The sequence below is a fragment of the Suillus fuscotomentosus genome (assembly GCF_016647785.1).
Source record: "Suillus fuscotomentosus strain FC203 chromosome Unknown F5891scaffold_1, whole genome shotgun sequence".
In the NCBI taxonomy this organism is placed as follows: Eukaryota; Fungi; Basidiomycota; class Agaricomycetes; order Boletales; family Suillaceae; genus Suillus; species Suillus fuscotomentosus.
Window position 1 is genome coordinate 1,525,066 of NW_024539513.1, and position 16,292 is coordinate 1,541,357.

The 16,292-nt window shown below is 49.1% G+C and overlaps 8 protein-coding genes across 8 annotated transcripts; 3 read left to right on the top strand and 5 right to left on the bottom strand.

The window, feature by feature from the left end:
• Positions 1–232: 232 nt before the first annotated feature.
• F5891DRAFT_938324 (Clp protease-domain-containing protein) lies at positions 233–1,431 on the top strand (the record flags this gene model as incomplete). The annotated part of the gene is made up of 9 exons (XM_041374158.1): positions 233–391; positions 451–522; positions 582–716; positions 766–771; positions 830–902; positions 953–1,003; positions 1,061–1,207; positions 1,256–1,288; positions 1,337–1,431. The coding sequence occupies 9 exons, from the start codon at positions 233–235 to the stop codon at positions 1,429–1,431; spliced, it is 771 nt and encodes a 256-aa protein (XP_041234188.1).
• A 2,054-nt stretch (positions 1,432–3,485) lies between these two features.
• Positions 3,486–4,484, bottom strand: F5891DRAFT_994182 (uncharacterized protein). The gene has a single exon (XM_041378278.1). It carries the CDS (start codon positions 4,478–4,480, stop codon positions 3,674–3,676), a length of 807 nt encoding a protein of 268 aa, XP_041234189.1. The 5' UTR covers positions 4,481–4,484; the 3' UTR covers positions 3,486–3,673.
• A 981-nt stretch (positions 4,485–5,465) lies between these two features.
• Positions 5,466–6,148, bottom strand: F5891DRAFT_937436 (uncharacterized protein; the record flags this gene model as incomplete). Its single annotated transcript, XM_041374098.1, has 2 exons — positions 5,466–5,858; positions 5,912–6,148. 2 exons carry the CDS (start codon positions 6,146–6,148, stop codon positions 5,466–5,468), a joined length of 630 nt encoding a protein of 209 aa, XP_041234190.1.
• A 95-nt stretch (positions 6,149–6,243) lies between these two features.
• F5891DRAFT_1168722 (chorismate synthase) lies at positions 6,244–8,070 on the top strand. Its single transcript, XM_041365464.1, has 6 exons — positions 6,244–6,560; positions 6,613–6,690; positions 6,744–6,966; positions 7,026–7,300; positions 7,363–7,667; positions 7,720–8,070. The coding sequence occupies exons 1-6, from the start codon at positions 6,471–6,473 to the stop codon at positions 7,970–7,972; spliced, it is 1,224 nt and encodes a 407-aa protein (XP_041234191.1). The 5' UTR covers positions 6,244–6,470; the 3' UTR covers positions 7,973–8,070.
• A 2-nt stretch (positions 8,071–8,072) lies between these two features.
• F5891DRAFT_994188 (uncharacterized protein) lies at positions 8,073–9,442 on the bottom strand. Its single transcript, XM_041378279.1, has 3 exons — positions 8,843–9,442; positions 8,287–8,778; positions 8,073–8,237 (listed from the first exon to the last, which is right to left on the bottom strand). Exons 1-3 carry the CDS (start codon positions 9,014–9,016, stop codon positions 8,172–8,174), a joined length of 732 nt encoding a protein of 243 aa, XP_041234192.1. The 5' UTR covers positions 9,017–9,442; the 3' UTR covers positions 8,073–8,171.
• Positions 9,443–9,460: 18 nt separating this feature from the next.
• F5891DRAFT_1160606 (UPF0052-domain-containing protein) lies at positions 9,461–11,509 on the bottom strand (the record flags this gene model as incomplete). Its single annotated transcript, XM_041365232.1, has 11 exons — positions 9,461–9,657; positions 9,723–9,861; positions 9,906–9,960; positions 10,016–10,095; positions 10,148–10,265; positions 10,315–10,519; positions 10,571–10,627; positions 10,688–10,778; positions 10,838–10,907; positions 10,958–11,158; positions 11,209–11,509. 11 exons carry the CDS (start codon positions 11,507–11,509, stop codon positions 9,535–9,537), a joined length of 1,440 nt encoding a protein of 479 aa, XP_041234193.1. The 3' UTR covers positions 9,461–9,534.
• Positions 11,510–11,954: 445 nt separating this feature from the next.
• On the top strand, positions 11,955–12,738 carry F5891DRAFT_973984 (uncharacterized protein; the record flags this gene model as incomplete). The annotated part of the gene is made up of 6 exons (XM_041376400.1): positions 11,955–12,018; positions 12,080–12,220; positions 12,273–12,397; positions 12,453–12,460; positions 12,508–12,618; positions 12,672–12,738. The coding sequence occupies 6 exons, from the start codon at positions 11,955–11,957 to the stop codon at positions 12,736–12,738; spliced, it is 516 nt and encodes a 171-aa protein (XP_041234194.1).
• A 2,469-nt stretch (positions 12,739–15,207) lies between these two features.
• On the bottom strand, positions 15,208–16,290 carry F5891DRAFT_994205 (uncharacterized protein). The gene is made up of 2 exons (XM_041378280.1): positions 15,385–16,290; positions 15,208–15,332 (listed from the first exon to the last, which is right to left on the bottom strand). Exon 1 carries the CDS (start codon positions 15,851–15,853, stop codon positions 15,584–15,586), a length of 270 nt encoding a protein of 89 aa, XP_041234195.1. The 5' UTR covers positions 15,854–16,290; the 3' UTR covers positions 15,208–15,332; positions 15,385–15,583.
• Positions 16,291–16,292: the final 2 nt, after the last annotated feature.

Consider the following 16,292-nt stretch of genomic DNA (forward strand, 5'->3'; position numbering starts at 1 on the left):
ATGTAGTTCAGAGCGCCTTGTAAACCGAATGCCACAAAACGTGGTCAAACAGGTAAGGTGCGAAAGACCACGGTGCAGCTGAAGCGCTGACGGGTTGAGTGCAAGTTGCAACACGAGCGTGACAACGACGCGTGTGTCACACAATTACAAACTTGCCAATCACATTCATTAAAAGTTTTCGTCACGTGATAGACAGTTATTTCCACAGCGGTCCCCGAGTTCATTAAGCTCGATGTTGTCAATGAGAGCTGTTCCGTTAAGGGCAGCACTGGCAACGACTAGAAGACAAACAAGAGCAGGCCTACTACCGTCTTCACGCACATTACACCATATTTCCAGCACATGGGGATCCCCGTCAGCAAACCTCGTGCCCATAGTCATCGAACAGACAGTAAGCTAACATGCATTCTTCGGTTGTCTCCAGCTCAGCACCCCACCTCATGCGTGCAGGGAAGAGGCGAGCGATCGTATGACATTTTCTCTCGCCTATTGCGTGAACGTGTAATAATGTTGTATGGACCTGTACGTCTGCCGTTCTCACCAAGCCTCGGGCTGAATTAATTCATGATGTTGGCTTCCAGATACGGGACACAGATTCAGCCCTGACCGTTGCGCAACTCTTGTTTCTTGAAGCTGAAGACTCCTCGAAACCAATACACTTGTACATAAACTCTCCTGGAGGAAGCGTGACTGCAGGACTAGCCATATATGATACAGTACGAGAGCTGTTTTGTCTCTGTGCTAGCCAAAACCAACATTTCAAAGATGCAGGTTTGAGACTCCGCGGGATGGTATTATTTGCGTCTGACGCCTGCCTGCCTGCTTTCAGTACGTCTCTTCGCCCATACACACATATTGTGTGGGACAGGCATGCTCCATGGGATCTCTATTATTAGCAGCGGGTATGTTCCCTTGGAGTTTTTCATTTCAAAGAGGTGTCATTGTGGTCTAGGTGAAAAGGGAAAGCGTCATTGTCTTCCCAATGCCAGCATAATGATCCACCGTGAGTGATGATAGTGGCGGCGGCGATCATCACATAACTCATATTACTCGCTTGCAGAGCCTTCTGGAGGCGCCTCTGGGCAAGCTTCTGACATTGCAATCCACGCTAAGGAGATTTTGCGCGTGAGACATTTACTGACAAGTATCTATCAGCGGCATTGCGCCAAAGTAGAGGAGAGTGAGGCATCGGGGTTGGAGCGGTTCGGTAAGCCCCTCTTCGTTTGCTAGGTGGCGATATTGACTTTTCATTCAGAGAGGGCCCTGGAGCGCGATTATTTTATGACGGGTAAGTTTCATATATAATGACGACATATCTCTCACAGAACATTTTTAGCACAAGAAGCTCTTAACTTCGGGATTGTTGATGGCATTCTGGAGAAGAGACCAAGTTCCGAAGGCGATTCCAATTTGGATGGTACACGAACCTAAAGCCCTTCTACTCCCAGATGGGCGCGATATGAAGTTCACAATGGAAGCCCCTTTCACCTTTTTTGTAGTCTTGTCTACGCCCGTGTAATCTTCGCTGGTGATGGGGTAGGCTGGCATGGCTTTGCTCACACGTGAAATGGACTGATGCAACCAATGCTGTAAGTTTCTAGATAGGCCACCTCCCTGAACTATGTGGTATTGAAGACGCCCACCTCTATTGTGAAAAACCGACCGCAGATCCCCGTTTCCAAAATGGTGATCGTCAAGGGTAAATTCCCAGGTCGGCCCCTCCAATTAATCGATCTATCTGGCCAACATGTTATGTCGAGGGCGTAATACCCTTCATTAGGAATTTGCATAAACTAACAACAGTAATGACTTTGTCATGGTCGGTCTTGAGAGATCTAAATGACATGAATTGAAGCGATGGTGCTCTCCAAATTGGATGCGCAGATACTAACAGTCGTGAAGGAGATTATGGATGTTGATCCATTCCTCGAGGCTTGATGTTTCCCGCCGCGCGTTCTCGTGGCCTCGAGAAAACCCCTGTGAACATGTTCCAGTGCGCAGTCATCTCGATCGGAGGATGTACACTCGTCCATTAATCTCAATTGCCGGAAGTGTCCCTTTGAGCTTCGAGTGAAGTGTGCATGCCGAATCGTGCGTATGAGCTACATATAACTCTCTTGCAGGTTGTGCGGATCCTCGACGTGTGGGATACGTGTCGGGACCTGGATGGTCTTCTTACCCTTCTTACCCACGCAAATAGCACGAACCTGCATGCCAGTATAGGATACGTAGGTTACCCAACGTGAAGATTAACGCGGATAGATCACAGGATGGTTGAGCGAGTGTACCCGATGAGTATCATGATCGAATAAGGGAATACTAAATAGCCTTTGCCATTCCAGGCCTCGCCTTTTGAGAAAAGGTTCCATGCTCGCCGTGCGTGCGCCGCAGCATAACCTCAAGGCACGCCCGCGATCTCAGATTCCATGCCTTATCAGCATTTCACCGATATTTTAACACAGCCATTTCGCGCGAGATCCCCTTGGTCCCACACGATCCGCTGATGCGAATACTTGCGGATGACATCGGGCCACAGGAATATGGCGGGATGCTACCAAGGGACAGGTCCAGGGTCTGGCCTAGATCTGTGTCATGCAAAGCATATTTAGCTACGCGGATGCCCTCATTCCGCCGACTGTTTCCTCATAGATAACCATCGGTGCATCAGAACAATGATATATGTATTTCGTATAAAAAGCTTGGTCTGTGTGGCTTTTTAGCGCCTCTTGGCACACCCCTGCACGACCAGTCACACTGCCAGTGATCATCCCGCCGGATCAGACGCAAGAACGATTGATCAAGGGAGCGAGCAACGGACTGCTCTGGTTGGCCTCACGGTGATGGCGTATTCTAGGGATGGTTTAGAATGTGACGAGATAGAGGATGAGATAGATGAAACTATGACGCCGCTCGGTGGCAGGACCCTTGGTATATGGCAGGACATATGGAGTAACCTGGTGTCAACCGCTACATATTAATTGAATGAGGGGGCAGTGATCTCAGGTAATCTCCTTCCCAATAACCAAATGGAAGAGCCAACGTTACGGAGAGTACTCATACCCAATAGATAGCCCAATATAGCTCTCTTGATTCCAAATACAAATCATCTCAACAACCGTCATCTCATCAAATTGTTCGACGTAGTTGATTCTAGTTCCAGCGAGACCAACTACTTCAGTACAAGGAACACCGCACTCGTGGATACAGGGAGGGACACGGGAGAGCACCGGCACAATCAGCGAAACAAATAACTTGCCAAGGAACTTTTAAAAGAAACAAAAAGAACGCAGGGCACCTGCACGGACCTATTAAGTGATTATGATCTTCGCCACTAATGCATGTTGTTGCGAGAAAGGAAGTGGCGGCGATTGCCTCCTCCTCCCCTGCCTCCACCATTACCTCCCTGCCCCCTACCTCCATTGCTTCCTTGCCCTCCACCTCCACCTCCATTGCCTCCTCCGTTACCTCCATTGCCTCCTCCATTACCTCCATTGCCTCCGTTACCTCCGTCTCCTCCTCCATTGCCCCCACTTCCATTACCTTGGCCGGAGGTGTCAGTGGATGAAGCAGCAGAGCTTGTTGCAGTTACACTCGCAACTGCCGAAGGCGCTGCAGAACTACTTCCAGTACCGGCCGCGGCACCGTTAGCGTTAGCATTATTACTGACAGTAAACTACATGGATGATGAGTGCATGGCAAACATGTGTCGCGGGAATGAACGCACGTAGACTGCATCATCAAGAGATCCATGCTGTGCAATAGGCACCAAGACTGGCTGGTGGTTTGCCGCACTGTTGATCGTCGAGATCTTGTATGTCCCTTCAGGAAGACCATTGGTCACGTCCGCAGTGAGGATGCCGTTATTAGCTGGCTCGTTCAGTCCCTTGAAGAACGAGAACTTCGTAGGGTCTGTTGGCGTCGTCTGCGTAAGTGAGTCCAGCTGCTCGATGACAATGTGGGAGTGCCCCTGGATCTGCCCTTGTGCGTTTAACTGCTGGGGTGCGGAAAAGTAGCTTTGTTGGGCATTGGTGAAACTCCCCGTCTGCATGCCTTGGATGGCAAGAGAGACGGTGAACGCCTGGTTCGGCGGGATGACGTCGAGGTTCTTCGGATTGGTGAATTTAGCGGAGGGCATGTTCGCCGTGGAAGGGATGGAACCCATAGGTGCGGGATTGCATGACCCACCAGCGATCTGCTGGCCATTGGTGATCGGCGCATTGGGGGTCGTCAAGCAGAAGTTGATGAAGTTATTCGATGAGGTGAGTGATGCGACCTGGCCAGCCGTAGGTTGACCTTGACCGTCGTTTTCGAAGCCCGTCGCGATGACCGCGGGGTCAAGAGCTGAAGAAACACAAATGAAGACATAGCGCCAAAAAAAAAATACAATAAAAAAGCATACTCTGGGAGCTCTGGGGATCGCCACCACTACCCCCTCCTCCTCCACCCCCGCCCCCACCTCCACCTCCATTTCCGTTACCATTTCCGCCGCCTTGCTGGCGAACAACTAGACCAGGCTCAGGAACGGCGAAGCCAACGACCAGCGAGGCAAAAGCAGGCAGGACAACAAGAAGTCGGAAAGAGTGCTTCATTTCGAATAAAAACTACAACAGGCCTCGCAGAAGCCGAGAAAGAATGATCAGGGGAAGGGTCCTATAAATCTGCTCTGACGTTAATCATCTCCCTAAACGAAGGAAAGCACAAAGGTGACACTCACAATGAAGCAGCACGGCTGCTAAAGAGAAGGTAAAGAAAAGAAAAAAGATAATGAAGGGAACGGTCTGACATTTATACTGTATGAAACTCTAGGCTGCAGACGGTGTGCTCCTAACTTCGAAGGTCACCACGGGAACTGCAGCGAGCGGTATCGAGCGACAAATACAAAGACCACGACAGCATCGCGACAGCCATTCGGCAATGTCAAATTCCAGCAAGTTTTGAAGAAAGTGTTCTGAAGAAAACCTTTGAAAAGGATCGTCGTGAAACATACACTAGTATGTAGCGGACTCACTGCCAAATCGGGGATGTCGACATCGCAACAGGTGTTGTTGTTTAGCAACTGCTTTGTCAGCAACATGTCAAGAGCGGCTAGTGACTGATAAGATCGAAGGACCTTCGATCATGATGAGGGAGTCCACGAATACCGCAAACCTCAAAGGAGACCAGAATTTGAAATGCCTAGGGACTTCAACACCCACGAAGAATGGGCTTTGTCTGTAAGATGAACGTGGTGGGTTGTCCGGATGGGAGGAGGGGGGACATTTGCAGAAGACTGTCCGATGTCGACGAGACAAGACACGTATCATACATACATAAAAATTGACAGCCACCTAAGAGTCATCGGTACCTGAATCTGGTGGGCAGTTTCGCAAAAAAAAAAAACACCGTTCCCTGGTACGAGGCATTTGTGCTGAGGGGTATATTAACATCAAACACAGTAAAAATAATCATTACACAGTAGACACGTTCTACTCATACTTAGTAGACGTTTTTACCATGAATGATGCGAGCGTGTCTATTTCACTGACCGCATGGTCCTGGAAATGTCTCTCTGCAATGGCAGCAAAGACTGCTTGGATCTCAGCGATGTCCGCCAAGATGGGCGTGCGGCTCTCATTCTCCTCAAGCAAGCGAGAACTTCGTCGGCGGCTTGGATCTTTTGTATCTCTCCTTGGCCTGTTGCCAGAAGTAGAGATCGTGAATGGACTAAGGCCTCGCAGATTCTGTCGTACAGGGTCAAGGAGAGAATCGGGAGATGGTGGATCTGCTGCGGTCAAGGGTGATGGGTATACGGGTGGAATGAGATTGAAATGAGAGAGGTAACGATAAAGCCCTGCAGTTGGCATGTTTCTGAAGTCAATCTAACATAGAATACGTCAATGTCATGGTAGCAGGTGTCGCAGAATGCTCTCACTGCGCTCTTTAAGTCATTATCCGCAGACTTATCTGCCCTTCTGCTGACTGTTGTGCCGTGTTCTACTCTCTTTCTTTTGACGCGTGGCTCTCCCTCTGCCCTGTCGGCCGCCTGTCTCTTAGTCCCTGCAACTCCAAAGTAGGCTGCATCATCATTTGGTTTCTTGCGAGCCTGAGGGCGTGATCGTGAGCCTGACGTTGAACCGGCGTTGGCTGATAATGTCGCTACCGCAGACATATTTTGAAATTGGTTTGAAACGATGTGACTGCAGACTTGGGCTAACAGTTTCATAGTCTCATTGATGTTCCCACGGCGCTTATCATTTTATCTTTTCGGTTAGTCCTGGAGCTGTTTCATTAACAACCTCTAGACCAAGGCTCTGCAGGACTAGTCCAGCCGGATAGGCTGTTGCACGGTTTAGAAACACTTACTAGCCTAAAGCGTTGTTAATCGCGACAAGTTCGGTTCACTAGTGCCATATGCTGTCGTAGATAAATAGAAAATAGAAATCTCATACGATCCTTGAGCTTCTCATTTTGCCTCTTGTCTTCAACCAACTATGTCTACCTTTGGATCCCTTTTCCGCGTAACTACCTACGGTGAGAGCCATTGCGCCTCTGTAGGTGCGATCATCGATGGATGTCCTCCTGTATGAGTCATTTCCGCTCGTAATATAAATCAAAGTTCACGATATGCTGCAGGGACTCGAGCTATCTCCACAAGACATTCAGGTGCAGCTGAGTCGCAGAAGACCAGGTCAGAGCAATCTCACCACACCGGTAAGGTTCTTTTCTATTTGTGTATCATGTTCTCACCCCGAAGTCTGCGATAGCGAGATGAGAAGGACCTCGTGCACGTGCAATCTGGCATCGAGCAAGGTGTAACCCTTGGAACTCCTATAGGCCTCCTCGTAAAGAATGAGGATCAACGTCCAAAGGATTATTCTGAGACGGATTTGTACCCTCGCCCAAGTCACGCAGATTACACCTACCTTGAAAAGTTTGGTGTGAAGGCTAGCAGTGGTGGCGGACGTAGCAGTGCACGGGAAACTATCGGTAAAATTGTCTAATTTGTGGCATCCCTCGGAGTCTAATATGAAGTTTCTTTCCAATAGGTCGTGTTGCAGCGGGTGCAATTGCCGAAAAATACCTGAAACAGGTGTTTGGAATTGAAATCGTCGCGTTTGTCAGTTCAGTCGGCAAGATCCACCTGCCGTCCAACATAGCCCCTCCGTCCCTCGCGGAAGTGGACGGGGACGAGGACAACGATGACGTGGCGGATGCGCTAACACCTGAATTTAGACAGTTACTAGCCACGATTACTCGGGAGGAGGTCGACAAGCATCCCACACGCTGCCCTCATCTAGCAACAGCGGAACGGATGACGAAGGTGAGCATCATCTTCCCCATGATACCTGTCGTGATTAGTGACCAATTGCTCAATATCAATAGCGCATCATCCGTGCTAAAGAGTCTATGGACTCTATTGGTGGGACAGTGACGTGCGTCATTCGTAATGTCCCGTCAGGTCTCGGAGAGCCAGTTTTCGACAAGTTCGAAGCGAAACTCGCGCAAGCTATGATGTCAATTCCTGCCACGAAAGCTTTCGAGGTGGGCTCGGGCTTCAGAGGAACAGAGGTTCCCGGAAGCAAGCACAATGACGCGTTTATAGTAAAAGATGGTAAACTCGGCACTTCCACTAACTGGAGTGGTGGTATCCAAGGAGGTATCACCAATGGCGAAGACATCTACTTCAGGTACAGACTTCCACCTCTCAGGTCGTACTTCACTAACTTTTTGCTACTGCAGGATCGGATTCAAGTCACCTGCAACCATCTCACAGGCACAACACACCGCACAGTACAATGGTACACCAGGAACACTCGCTGCTCGCGGACGTCACGACCCTTGTGTTGTCCCTCGTGCTGTTCCCATCGTTGAGACCATGGCAGCCATTGTCGTCATGGACCAGCTGCTCATTCAAAACTCACGCAAGACCGCCGCTGGGCTGCTTCCTCCTATCACAACGCTCCCACCCACCATGGTGATGCCATCGCATTGATAATAGAACGAAGATCTCGATAGAGTATATAGACCGATATCTTTCAGCAAGAATATGTTGGGTATGACTTGATGCTAATATACAAATGTAGTCTGAACAAGATGGCGCGAAAGCAAAGGGTCACCAACGACGTCACCACGCCTGAGTGGTATCTCCTACATGCGTTTGAGATCAAGAGATTTCGCGCGGTGTTTTGATGTTATTCGTCATCAGAGCAGTCTATGCAGAGGCAGCAAACAAGTGATTCAAATTGCCACCACCACCACTGAAAGAACGTGAGCGATCCATACTGTGCAAGTGACTTGGCTCCTCACGTGGCGGTTTAGCAGTCTCCCGGGCCACTTGCCGAAAGTGTCATCTATCACACGTCCTCGCTCCCTCTCCACGTCCTCGTCCACCATACGATCTTCGTCATATCCCCTTGCGTACGAGTACCTGCAAGGGGGTCGTAAGAGTGGCGTGTGTTCGTTCACAGGACTGTGATATGGTTCTGATGGATTACTGCTGTGTCGTGTTCTCCGCCAACCAGTAGGCGATGATGGCTCTGAAACATAGTTTTGAGACGCAAGGATGCTTACTCGCTGACCTAGTGGACCCCATCCTTTTGAGCTTGCAGCGTTCGCAGAGCGCAATGGTGCAGAAATAGATGAGCAAGGTGAGCCTGATATCGACGAAGCACCCGACGGCAGTCCATCAGAAAGCCGTCTGCGACGCATGCCAGCAGTTATGCGTACACGAGAACGAAAGTGGACCCGTGGGCTGGATCGATCATTAGAGCCATGAGGGTCATCTCCGAATACTGTTAACTACGTTCAATGCATTGAGACTAACTGAGCACCCCAGATTCCATGTGACAACGTGCAGGCTTACATAGGGTCGAGGTCCATCGACAGATGGACATCTTTGTTTAGAACGACGTATGAAATCAATCGTGTCCTCGTAACATTCCTCGTCCTCGGAATCAAATGTGCTAGTGATGCTGTGGCGGCCGCATGCTTCCCATGGGCCCCTACTTTTATCCTGCCTGTGCAGCTGATTAGGCATGACAACTGATTCATCTGAGAAATCAATTCGTAATGATTACCCAAAATGAGAAGATAATGGGTGAGGTCTGACGAGGACAGAAGTTTCATATCCACATACCTTTCATTTGGCTTTTGCGGCCCCTTGCCAGGTTCCCCTGAGTATCACCCTGGGTCCTATCACCATTTTGCAAGGCTGTAATATCCGCTTTGAGCGTACTGCTAGCTGCGATACTCGCGGGAGACATGCAAAATTTTTGAGAGGGTATCTGTGTGGGGAAAGCACGAAACCAATGCACTTGGTCGCAGTCGATTGGTGAGGTAATAGCAAGGTAATAGATAGATAGCATATTTCCGCTCACGTGCCACGTACAATTTGTTTATGACAACCAATGACCACACGTGTCGGAGGTTGCGGTTTTTAGATTTTGACATAGGCACAAGACAGGTCCCAGGAAACAACCGAGAAAGTTATTCATGTATACTGGCAGTAACGATCTATCTATATAATTTAGTGAGAAGACATCCTATGTAATGTAGCTATTGTCCTGATAAGATTTCCTCGACAGCTTGCTGAACCATGGCAGCATCGTATTGAGGTATTCCAGAATTGGGCGTGCGTTCGGATCTTTTTCCGACCAAAATACACTTGATACCAAGTGTCTGTAGGAACAGGAAACGATAAGACTGATGGTGGCCAGGGGTAGAAACATGAGGCAGCGGCTCACGGTCATGGCTTCGACATCTACTGCTACATTTGTCCCCTCGAGATATACAAGATGCGTGATGAACGCTGAGATCGGATACAATGGAACGTTTCCTAGCCCGTTTGGCGGGTATTGCGAATTCAACACCGAGGTGATAGCTCTGCGCTGTTTGAGATCAAGATCCAGGGCAAAATAAGGAATCACCTGATATAGTCGACGGCGGTGTATCCATCTGTTTCTCTATCATTACTGCCGTTCACTGTTGGAGATGACTGCACTCAGTCTAGGTCACCGGACAGTGCCGCAGGACCTACAAAGAAGCGCTTTGACACGTAGGAGCCGAGATCCCGCGATCGCAGATGCTACGCCGCGGAGAGCCAGGCAGGGAATGATGCTGAGCATTCTTCGTTAGGAAGGTGTTTGGAGTCCCTGGATCGCGCACTCGCCTCGTCCACAAAGATCCACATGAGTACACTAACACCTCCGAAGTTGATAGGTTCTTGATAAATTGAGGGTTTGGTTTCGGGTATACTTCGTGGCCATACCCATTAATATAGTAGAGTCCTGATCCAGGATGGGTGCCGCGAATCAGACCCTGAACAAGGTTACTCACTGCATATCCGAGAATGGAGAGGCTCATATCCGCCTTCTTTGGCTTGTTGACTGTACATAATGTTAAACCGTTTCTGCGGTATGATCTCGCCTAATCCATCTATGGGAGATAGTGGATCCAATGACAGCAGCTCTGAGTCAGAGGAGTTTGCAGGAGCCACTGGATGCGATATTTCACATTGACCCAGCAGCTGCGTGCCATCCTCCTACAAGTCATGTCAAATTAGACAAACCCCGATCTGGGTATTGGCACGAACCAGTTCCACTGCAATGGTAGTGATATGATTCGTCACGATGACTGGCAAAATGTTCGCCTTAGAATCGTGTTCAGGGATTCGCTTCTCATTCATTCATATGTTTTATGACAAACACACCTGGCTATTCGTTATTGTGGAGAACAAAAATATTGCGGACGGCAAGGACCGGAAGAAGCCCTGCGCACCTGCCAGGAAGTAGTTACCTATGCTGCGGAGTGCAAGTCTGAGTCAGTACCAACAATCTGGCCAGGAACAAATGCAACCAACCTTCCATTTAGGAAGGAGAAGTGTTTGTGTGCTCGCTTGAGGACTTCGTTCTCAAAGTATACCAGGAAACCTAATTGAAGCCGTGAACATGCCGGAGTTGGCATCCATTATCAGCATTACCTCGGATGACTTCCTTCCGGTCGTTCGGGATGCCCGACCACAGAGGACTTTGACCTTCGATGATGGCCCGCCATTCATCGCGTGCTTCATTCTCGGACACGTTCGAGGGTAATCTGTGAGACAAAAGGGTGCGCACGGCATCGAGAGGCGAACCGAGAGGAGCCGGAGGGATCAATCTGACAAGTCTTGAGCGAATGTCACCTTGATACCTGCATGAGCACTTCTCAAGATGAGCGCGAAGTGCCATTCACCGATAGATGGTCCACCGAGTACCCTGATTATCTCACTGGACGATCCACCGTCGTCAGAGACAGGAAGAACATAACATGCATTTTCGAATGCAGCGCATATGGAGTTCCCGCCCGAACCACCGGATATCACCAGGAAAGACGGTTTTGAGCGAGAACTTGCCGCGGCGTCAGACACACGAGGCTCATTCTGGAAATGGTCATGGTCATCAGCTACTAGTGTTGGATCGTGTCTGTTCCATGTTGTCCTTGCGCTATCTGGCTGCAATGGAAGGTCGAACACAGATGAATTCGAGCTGTCCATTCAACAGTACTAAATGTTCAGCTCGGAATTCAGGTTGAGAACGATACAACGAGGAAACGGTATGCCCGAGGTATACAATAACGAAGATCAGATTCAAGGAACCCGACCTGAGTAAAAGTTTACGCTCTTAGGTTATATGTACGTACGTAGGCGCTGATGTGACATTAATTATACTCGTTACCTTCGTTCAACACTGTCACGAATAGTACGTAACTATTTCACTAGAACTATCGTTATAGTATTCACTGGCAAGTGCTGGCCAGTGTCAGTCAATACGAACTTGGGCTCTCAGGCTGGAGTCTGGACGATCATAGTAGGAAGAACTTAAAATGTCCTCGAACTTCACAACGGCGCTGCCGTGGAACCCGGCGCAGTACTGGAGCACCCACGCCCTCTGCTCTATATTGAACTTATATCACGTTGACATTATTTCGCGGTAAACGATATGGCTCGTAACTTCGCAGCCTTGCCAGGTTTTTACCGGGCTCTTTTCTTGTACATCGAACCAGGTAAGTATCCCTTCCACTTACCTAGCTCACACTCAAACGACAGAATCATGGTCGTGCTCAGTGTCCACCGTATCACCTGCCATCTTGGCGTGGTTCTTTCCGGGTGCCTCCTGGTTCCACCATGAGCTGATACCAACTGCAACTGCTGCTTCAGGACCGCTAGATGCTAGGACTACGATGGCTATTTGGCAGTTGGGAAACTGTGCGTCTTCCACGTCTACTTTGTCCATTTGACCCAACTGACGGATCTTCAGGCTACCTTCTGCTGGGTTTAATCTCGTCCCTGGTCTTCAGAGCTATCCGAGATGCTCTTCCAAATAATCCGGAGGCTCAGGAGCGTATACTTGGAGCAAGTTTTACTGCGCTTGCGCTGGCAGACGTGGGTTCTCTCCGTTTCTCATACTTATCCACTCGTCTAACGAGCTGCATCGTAGGTAACACAGTAAGTCTTAGTTTCTGCAAGCGTTTTCCTCACATAACACGTTTCAGTATTGCTGCTTCATTTATTGGCCTCCCCGATGAGCTCAAATACTCCTATGGCAAGTGGAATCCCATGACCCATGGCAATATCACGTTTGTGATATTCCTGTTGAGCGCAAGGTACGTCAAGAGAAAATGCACCACCAGGCTTTTCTCACAAACGCATTCGTAAGACTTGCCTGGTTCGCAGGAGTCGGTCGTGCTACATATTACTACGGGAAACGGGCCAAGGTGGACTGAACACCTGAGTTGCTTTTTGTAGATTAAGCCACTAGGCGGTTTCACTTCTGGCACAAATTGCATGTGGGGTCTATAAATCCAACTTTGCTGTACAACTTTGGGGTGAGAGCATCAATCTGAAGAATTCCAAGAATCACACAATCTAAGCAAGTTCCAGAAAGGTATTTGTGAAAAAGGGTCGGTAATGCACCACACTCCCATGCGTGGTGAGCATCGGTATTACTAGAAGTGGAGAACAGCAGTACAGTGGTCACAGATCTACAAGGTTCCAACGGGCGGTGGGCAAAGAAACGCCCCTGCCACGACCAGGAACCCTAGCAAACGCAGGAGTGGGTTTGTGAGATTCCAACAGGCATTTAGCACTGATACGAGGAGGACTTTTGAGACGCTCCATGAGCTGCAGCCTTCTTCCCAGATAGTAGCGCGTCGCGAACTGGTGGTAAGTATAGACTGTAAACAAGAAGTCAGAAGTCAGCCGTAGGTTTATATGTATATGCCGTCACAATCCAAGAACTCACCTCCTGTGAGGCGCCGCTGTGCACCATGTGGTGCGATTGACCTACATGAGCGAGTGTGAAGTGCAAGATGAATGTGTAGCAGCGGGCGTATCATCCACCTGCAATGCTACTATCTCCCTTTTGTGATCTGCATCAACAGTATTATTATTGGGTCAGCTATTCCACTGGTGACCGTTTTTTGGGAGTTGGGGTGGCGTTTTGATCATTCGAGGCTGTGATGAGGTGGGAAGCGCTGTCGGGCAGAATAGAGAGATCGCATTCCAAATAATCCATCAGATCAGGAAAACGTAATTCACTACAGAGTGGTACAGACGAAGGAACCTTTGCGCAGGAACTAGCGTCGTGGAAACCCCCTCCCCCATCATTGCATTCCTCGATTTGGTGAAGGTCAACCCGCAGTGATATCACAATTTACCTGTGCCAGGTGGGTTCGATTGTTACTCGGAGCTAAAGACACTGCAATAGCCTTCGCTCGCGGACTTGAACATAGTTTTGTGGTTGGAAAATACTCAGGAGTGGGAGTACGCCTCACACCAGAGCATTCGCGACTTCAGAGATACGATGGGGAACAAGGGCCCCTAGGCTAGCAGGTACTAGAGTACATAATACTCTCAATGGACAAAAATCGAAATTCTCGGGAGATCCGACTGACTTGGAAGAGACCATCTTAGATGAAGGAATTTTCGGCTAGGAGATATCGTCTCGGGTGAACACAAATGCCTTATCATTGTGGCATCGCCTGTTTCCGCCAAGGCCCGTCCGCAGTGACGGCTGCACATCGAGTTCGACTCCGCCGGGTGCGCAGTTGCACAGAGTCCGATGAAAATATGCCACGATGTTCGTCGCTCGGGATTAGGGATTGAATAGGGTCGTGCCGAAAATAATTCGCAAGTCAGAATGCAAATATAAATGGTTTTGACTTCCACATCGTCAAAGATCGAAATATCAGGTGCGATTGGAGGTTTAGATGGGTCTCGTTCATTGGCAGAGATGTTGCCCATCCATGGATCAGAAATCGCATGGAGAATAGGAGGCTGAGTCGAGATACCAAGTAGGAACTTGCGTCCCGTGTTAAAAATTATGGAAGTATGCTGTTCACCAATAGAGCGATCAGGGAAAAACGTTGCTTCCAAGGTCGCCATTCAGTTGAGTAACCGCAAACATTTCATCCTCGCCCGCCAAAGAAGGCATAGAATTTTGTATGTCAAGCGTGGGGATCGCAACAAAGGCGTGGCCTGGACTGACAGGTTCTGACGGTCGCACTGTGTAGCAGCCCCAAAGGCATAGTGACACCGGGGTCACTGGTGTTCATTCAGGCTCGTCATCAGCTACCATCGCGGATCCAGATTCGGTGAGCTGTGATGTTTGCGTCCCTTTGAGTCTGCATATTCTCTTCACAATGACAGGTAGCGACACTGAGCGGTACGTTCCTGTTCCTGTCTCTGGCAGATTAGCACGCGGATGCTCTTTTGAGCCTGGCGACCGTTTGAGAACATACCGAGAGAGTCAAGACTCGAGTTGCAAGGCAGATGGCGCTTAAGAATGGAGTCAGGCACATCTATTGATGGCAGTAAGTTGCTATCACTCGGCACAACACCTGGATTGAGAAATTTCTGACATTCGTATCTCGGCAGTGGGGTGGCACGGGGATATTGACGTGGTTTCAGGCGTTGGCATCGTGTGATCTTGATCTTCTTGGAGGGGAAGGATTCAAGGATTCCGACCCTCGACATTGACCTTCTTACAGCCAAATTGGGAGCATCCTTCTTTGGTACAGACTCTCCGTGAAGTAGGCGATGACCACGCTCGGTGTGAATGATGAGGCAAAATGTTGTGCCTTCATCCATGAGTCGGCCTGGTAGTAAACATACCCAGACTGAGTCGCGGCGGGAAAATGTGCATATTCCTACCCATGATAAGCGTGAATACTCATTGTGAGTAGTTTCCAACTCTTTCCTATCCCCTCTACATCTTCTAGCTAGTGGAAGGGCTTCGCTAGTTCCACTGGCAGCTATTCCCATACGTCGATTCAAAGAGTCTAGGAAACAATTGACGAGTGGCCCCCCGATGGGCGAGCTGCCATGCAGTCAGAAATATTGTTATAAACGGTGTGGGCTGCATAGCGAACTTTGTGCTCGTCTTCCTTCCTCTATCTGGCCGATTTTTGCGAAGATTCTGCAGGTGACGAACTCTTTCCACTAGGACATCATGTAACAAAGCGCGAGGGGATTTTCGGTGTACAATGAGGGGAGTGATTCAAGTGCAACCATGTTATCACGGTCTAGCACAGGCCACGGCTATGTCTTGCGGGCTACTTGAGTTCGAAATCAATAGCAGAGTGACAAATCGTAATTTTGTGTGAAAATGATAAGTGTCGGGTCAGCGGCGAGAGAGCAAGTATTTGAGGCTGAAAAGCGTTGATATTCGTGGTATGTATCAAACTGGCAACCAGTGTACTGTGTACATAGCCTATGACTAGCGGAATTATACGTAGCACATAAAGTACAAGCGAAACTTACTGAAATACATGACGGATATGCTCGCCCAGAGTGAATATATCTGGCCAAGAGTATACATATGGTTGACATATGGAACATTGAGCTCGAGTGAGACTTATACGCCCGCCTGTCGAATTCCACATGTCACGCGACGCGTTCTATCACGTGTTATTGACTTCGGCGAAGGATCATCAGGGAATTTGCTCGTCGTGGCTTGAGATGCGAACGAAGGAACGCCTTCTTCCTGTCTTGTGTAGGGGAAATACGACATGAACATTACCCTTCTCAGTGCACTAAATGCCCATTATGAAACGGCCATCTGTCGGAAAGCCGCCGCAACTTCGTGACTTTGGCAAGTAATAATTATGCCATGCTGGGTTTGCCAGGATGGAATGAGAGCTATGGAAACTTCCCAGCTGGAAAGGCCTGCAGTGAGCACAAACCTAATTCTCGTGAACACCGCGGTAAAAGCGCAAGAAATGGAGAGTAAGTGATGGGTGTCAGTAGTACACTGCTAGCCTTGAGTTGAAGTTCTCGA

What these genes read in the sequence shown, in the direction of transcription:
- F5891DRAFT_1168722 (XM_041365464.1), top strand. Translation starts at nt 6,471, where the DNA reads ATGTCTACCTTTGGATCCCTTTTCCGCGTAACTACCTACGGTGAGAGC. An exon ending in AGAGCAATCTCACCACACCG is followed by an intron (nt 6,691 to 6,743) that starts GTAAGGTTCTTT and finishes AGTCTGCGATAG; the next exon opens with CGAGATGAGAAGGACCTCGT. An exon ending in CAGTGCACGGGAAACTATCG is followed by an intron (nt 6,967 to 7,025) that starts GTAAAATTGTCT and finishes TCTTTCCAATAG; the next exon opens with GTCGTGTTGCAGCGGGTGCA.
- F5891DRAFT_994182 (XM_041378278.1), bottom strand. Translation starts at nt 4,480, where the DNA reads ATGGTAACGGAAATGGAGGTGGAGGTGGGGGCGGGGGTGGAGGAGGAG.
- F5891DRAFT_994188 (XM_041378279.1), bottom strand. Translation starts at nt 9,016, where the DNA reads ATGCCTAATCAGCTGCACAGGCAGGATAAAAGTAGGGGCCCATGGGAA. An exon ending in TCGATGGACCTCGACCCTAT is followed by an intron (nt 8,779 to 8,842) that starts GTAAGCCTGCAC and finishes CATTGAACGTAG; the next exon opens with TTAACAGTATTCGGAGATGA. An exon ending in GGAGACTGCTAAACCGCCAC is followed by an intron (nt 8,238 to 8,286) that starts GTGAGGAGCCAA and finishes ACGTTCTTTCAG; the next exon opens with TGGTGGTGGTGGCAATTTGA.
- F5891DRAFT_994205 (XM_041378280.1), bottom strand. Translation starts at nt 15,853, where the DNA reads ATGTTCCATATGTCAACCATATGTATACTCTTGGCCAGATATATTCAC.